The following is a 4,594-nucleotide window of genomic DNA, read 5'->3' on the forward strand; positions in this document are numbered from 1 at the left end:
CCTCGTGCATCATATGAATTTCGGGTGATTGACACCAAGGTAATTGCTCGTGCTTTTTTGTAGAAGTGTATGTTGACTTAATAAACAACAAAAACAAGTGTTTGAAGTGTGAGAACATTGATCAAGAGAGTAGTGGAGAAGATGGAGCAAATTGTTTAAATAGATGAGACACTCTATGATTTTGGGATACTGAGTGCACATTTTGGAGAGAAACGATCTATGTAGAGATGAGAGATCAGGCTCCTACAACAAAAGAATATTTGGAGACAAATGGTATAGACTATGCCATGGGAAGATGCATGAAGTAGCTAGCATTTTGCGATTGAGAGGAAAAATTCAATTTGTTGTTGGTGATAGAATTTGTTGAAGTTGTAGTAGAGATAATTCAGAGCCAGAATCTATTAGACTATAGCTTGAAGGTTGAGAAATGTTCAGGCCACGTTCATATCATAGAAATGGTAGAAGAATTGAGGAGGATGTAGATCCTTCGTTGCATGCAAGACTTATTTGTATTTGTAGGGGAAAATAAGTCATATATATGGCTGCAACAATGTTTCATGTTTTATATGGTTATTTGTATAGCATGATTGAGTTTTTACATCTAGATTATTTGCAGCTAATGTATTGAGGTAGTGTGAGTTGAGGATGGTGTGTGGATGTGAGAGAGAGGTATGCATTAATTTTATTTGAAACCAATATATTTACAGAGTTGTTGTTGATTCAGTGATTAATACTTTATTTGAGCTGAAAGTGTTGTCTTGTATTAGAGTGTTGATTATGTGCTTTGATTTCTCCATCACCTAAATAATTAAGGCTGCAACGATCTATTCATTTGTGCTTTTGATTTTAAGATAATTCCGCTGTGACTTCTCATGAATTACTGAACTCTATTTCTGTTGTTGTCTTTACCATGAAATATATAATATATTTCCATCTACACAACCGTGGTTTGGAGCTCCTTCGCATCAAGCGAAGCGATAGAAACGATATCAAATCCAGATCGCATCCGATTTCGAAAATGCAACAATCCCTCTCCGTTCATGATTCATGTTGGCATATCCATAATCTATTCCCAGCTACACATGACGCAGACTCAGGACTGTGTTCCCGTCTCTTGAGAATTGTGAGCGTTACAAAATATGGAGCCCTCAATCTCACCCAAGTGTGACTTGCGACAATCCAATTTTCGCCTAGTGTATGATCCAACACGGATTGAGATACAACGAAGAAAGGCTTGATTAACAGAGTTGAAAAGAGTGAGTTGGCCTAAGCACATACAATATGATCTTTTCGGACTAAATATATAACAAATCCACCATCTCTTTGTAAAAAAATACAGGGGAGCATATTTATTGAAGGTAATTAAATCCTAATAAAAAGGAGTTGCATAAATGTATAATAACATTATGCCTAAAAGCCAATAGCATATGAGGAGGAAGTCGGAGACATTTTTAGGTCTCCAAAACCAATTGTTGCAGGAGAAACAACAAATGATTAGGCGGCTATGCTTGATTTAGATACAAATATAACTTCACTGATCATTCGATGGTCTTTGCTTCTGTGACCCTAACACTGATCATTCGATGGTCTTTGCTTCTGTGACCCTAACACAAGCAGGGAAAGTACATACCTTCCCCTACAACAAGATTGAAGTAGAGCTCGAGGATGTGAGGGAACTTGTTGTAGAAATTTTGAGAGCATAGTTTCTTGCTAAAATCACTTTCTTTTGTTGTAGAAATTTCGAGAGCATAGTTCCTTGCTAAAATCACCTTCTTTGATTTTCTAGATCTCGGTCACCACTTTCTTTTTTTTTTTTTCTGTAATTGAATGAAAATGCCACTGTCACCTACAAAGTTCAATTTGCAAAATGCACTCAATCTACACCATAAACAAATCTACACACAAACGTCTTCATAGGAACAAAATAAAAAGAAGCACACATCTAAATTATGCTAATCTAATTAATTATTTGGGTTTTGGCTTTCCTCTAAGGGAATCAAGCTAGAACCTACTCCCATACCATACTAGAAACTGAGAGAGGGGGATAACATACAACAAATCACACTTGATATATTTTATTGATTTCAATGGTTATATATTTATAGCATATATATTACTGACTACCAAAAATTTAGATAGTTATCACAACTCACGCATAAGAAGATAATTAATTTTAAATTGGCTCTTAAAGATTCATTAATAAAACCACATATAACATAAAAGCATTACTTCCAACACTCACCCTTTCACATGTTATCTAATTTTAGAAGACATGAATGCTAGTATAATTCACAAGTTTATTAATTGTGGGCGACAATATTCTTTCGATATTTTTGTTATTTGATGTGAATGAGAGTATTCATTAGTAAATGAAAGTGCTCGCTCACTTCAGTCACCAATATATACACGACAATTATAAGATTCTAAAAAATTATTAAACATTTTGCTTTTCATTTTTTTGTCCACTTTCGTTTTGTTACTTTATTAGTTACAATATTAGATGATTATTTTTTTATTTTTTCCAATAATACAATGAAAAATGTGGATATCGTGGATTTGCTCCAACATAATACTAATAGAACTGTATTCTATTTCTGGTCTTATTAGTCCCTGCCTCCAACATAGCAGGGACTATTTCGATCAATCCAGAGTTGACCAGTTATTAAATCACTTTGACTGATTAATATATTTGGTACATTTCAGGTTTAAACCAAAGTTTATCCGTGGAAATTTCGGTGTAAGAAACTTATAACCAAACTTGTGAATTGAAACTCTTATTAGAGGCCTCACATGCCCTGATGTTATTTCAGCTGGGACAAGTTATTTTATCATAAGTTTTTCAAAACAAATGTTTGAACAAGTTATTTTATCATAAGCTTTTCAAAACAATTGTCTCAACAAGTTATTTTGCACAACTAAACTATTTTATGCAAAGTTTTTAAGCCTCCACTTCCAGTGGCAGAGACATGCCACCTACAAGTTCTTTAGGCCACTTGTCACCTCCTCTATCTCTTGTTCTGTCTTCGTTCCATGCAATACAAGCAATAAGAAATACATGCAATATCGTTGCCTCCGCTTCATTCCTCTTGCCTCTCCATGCTCATGTTAGCCCATTGTTGTATGCAATAGTTGAGCTTACAGTTAATGCTATTCTTATCTGAACTTGCAGCTCCATAGCACAGATAATTGTCATGGGTTCGATCTCTTGACCTTTGAAGGCGCTCTTTTAGCGCAGAGAAGTCTCCGACAAACCAACTTGAAGGCCAAGGAAATCGGCGATACCATTCAGAAATGGGGGAACAAGTTACAACTGGTGAAGTAGAGAACCGATGCAGCCATGGTTCCTCTGCTACCAAAGCCTACAGATTCCCTAGATTTGAATGAATGCATACATGGGGCAGTTGGGTTGGCGCTAAGAATCCTCGAGGCCTTGATTTCAATGAGAGAACTCAAAACTGCCCTCATGGGTGATCCCAAGGACAATCTCAAGGGCTATCTGGATGTTGCCCCTAGGCTAGAGGGCTATTTGAGTTTTGTTTTGAAGAATAGGCCCATGGCAGTAGGTTTGCTGAAGGAGGTCATTCAAGTTTCGAACTTGAATCTGATGGTGGAAAAGTACACAATTCGTAGATTGCAGGGTTTTATTGGAGCCCTGGGAAGCAAAAGCAATCCAGATGATGGTGGGGAGCTGCTAGATGTTTTTGTGAAGAAGCTCGAGTCCTCGTTCATGTTGATTCTGTTTGAGAATAGCCTACCGAGGGATCTCAAGTTAAGTAGTGAAATACCCCAATCAAAACAAGTGTTTGTTGGTATTGAAAGCCTTCATATGATTGCAAAGTTCCTTAAGAGAAATGGTAGGGCTCAAGCATGTTTGAAACTGTATTGGGAAGTTAGAATTAGTATTGTTAAGAGCATTTTTCAATCCATGAAAGCTTATTACCTGAACTACAATTCTACTAAGATTGTTCATAATCAGAAGTTGGCTGATGTGGAAGGGTCGTGTGAGGGATTTGATGTGGTGTGAAAAGGTTCTGCGTAGTGAAATATTTGAGAGTTTTGACAAGGAGGTATGGATGGAGTGTTTTGGGAAGTTGGCTGCAGCTGGTGGTATGGGTGCAATTATCCAGTTTGGGGAAACCATTGTTGTGAGTCAAAGAGAGCCACAGAAGGTCTTTAAGCTGCTTAACATGTTTGAAGGCTTGAAAAACTTGAAGGACGATGTGGAGAATGTCTTTGAAGGGTATGGACGCATGGAAACCAGGCTTTGGTTGATCGAGCTTCAGAAACAATTGTCACATAGTTCTTGTCAGCTTCTTTTGGAGTTTTCGAAGTAGGTGGAGGAGAAACGGCTTGAGAATTGGCAAGAAATTGAAACTTCTAGCAAGAAATTGAAGCTGCCTAATGCATATGCAAGACAATAGAATGAAAATTATGCATTTTAATTTATGGGCAGGTATGTTGTCCAGGCAAGCCATTATACTGTTCTTGTAGCATATTGATTAAGTAGATGCAAAAAAGTTCTATTAGAAAGGAAATTATGAATGCTATTTGAAAGAGAATTTTCCTTATAATACCTTTATCTGGAATACAATCA

The 4,594-nt window shown here is 36.7% G+C and overlaps 1 protein-coding gene across 1 annotated transcript; it reads left to right on the top strand.

Annotated features, from left to right (window-relative positions):
• The first annotated feature begins 3,337 nt into the window (after nucleotides 1-3,337).
• On the top strand, nucleotides 3,338-4,334 carry LOC149145495 (exocyst complex component EXO70A1-like). Its single transcript, XM_089452478.1, has 2 exons — nucleotides 3,338-3,879; nucleotides 3,977-4,334. Exons 1-2 carry the CDS (start codon nucleotides 3,338-3,340, stop codon nucleotides 4,332-4,334), a joined length of 900 nt encoding a protein of 299 aa, XP_089308604.1.
• Nucleotides 4,335-4,594: the final 260 nt, after the last annotated feature.

The sequence above is a fragment of the Pinus tabuliformis genome, chromosome X (assembly GCF_031772625.1).
Source record: "Pinus tabuliformis cultivar Carrire ecotype Pingquan chromosome X, CPIR1, whole genome shotgun sequence".
NCBI classification, from domain to species: domain Eukaryota; kingdom Viridiplantae; phylum Streptophyta; class Pinopsida; order Pinales; family Pinaceae; genus Pinus; species Pinus tabuliformis.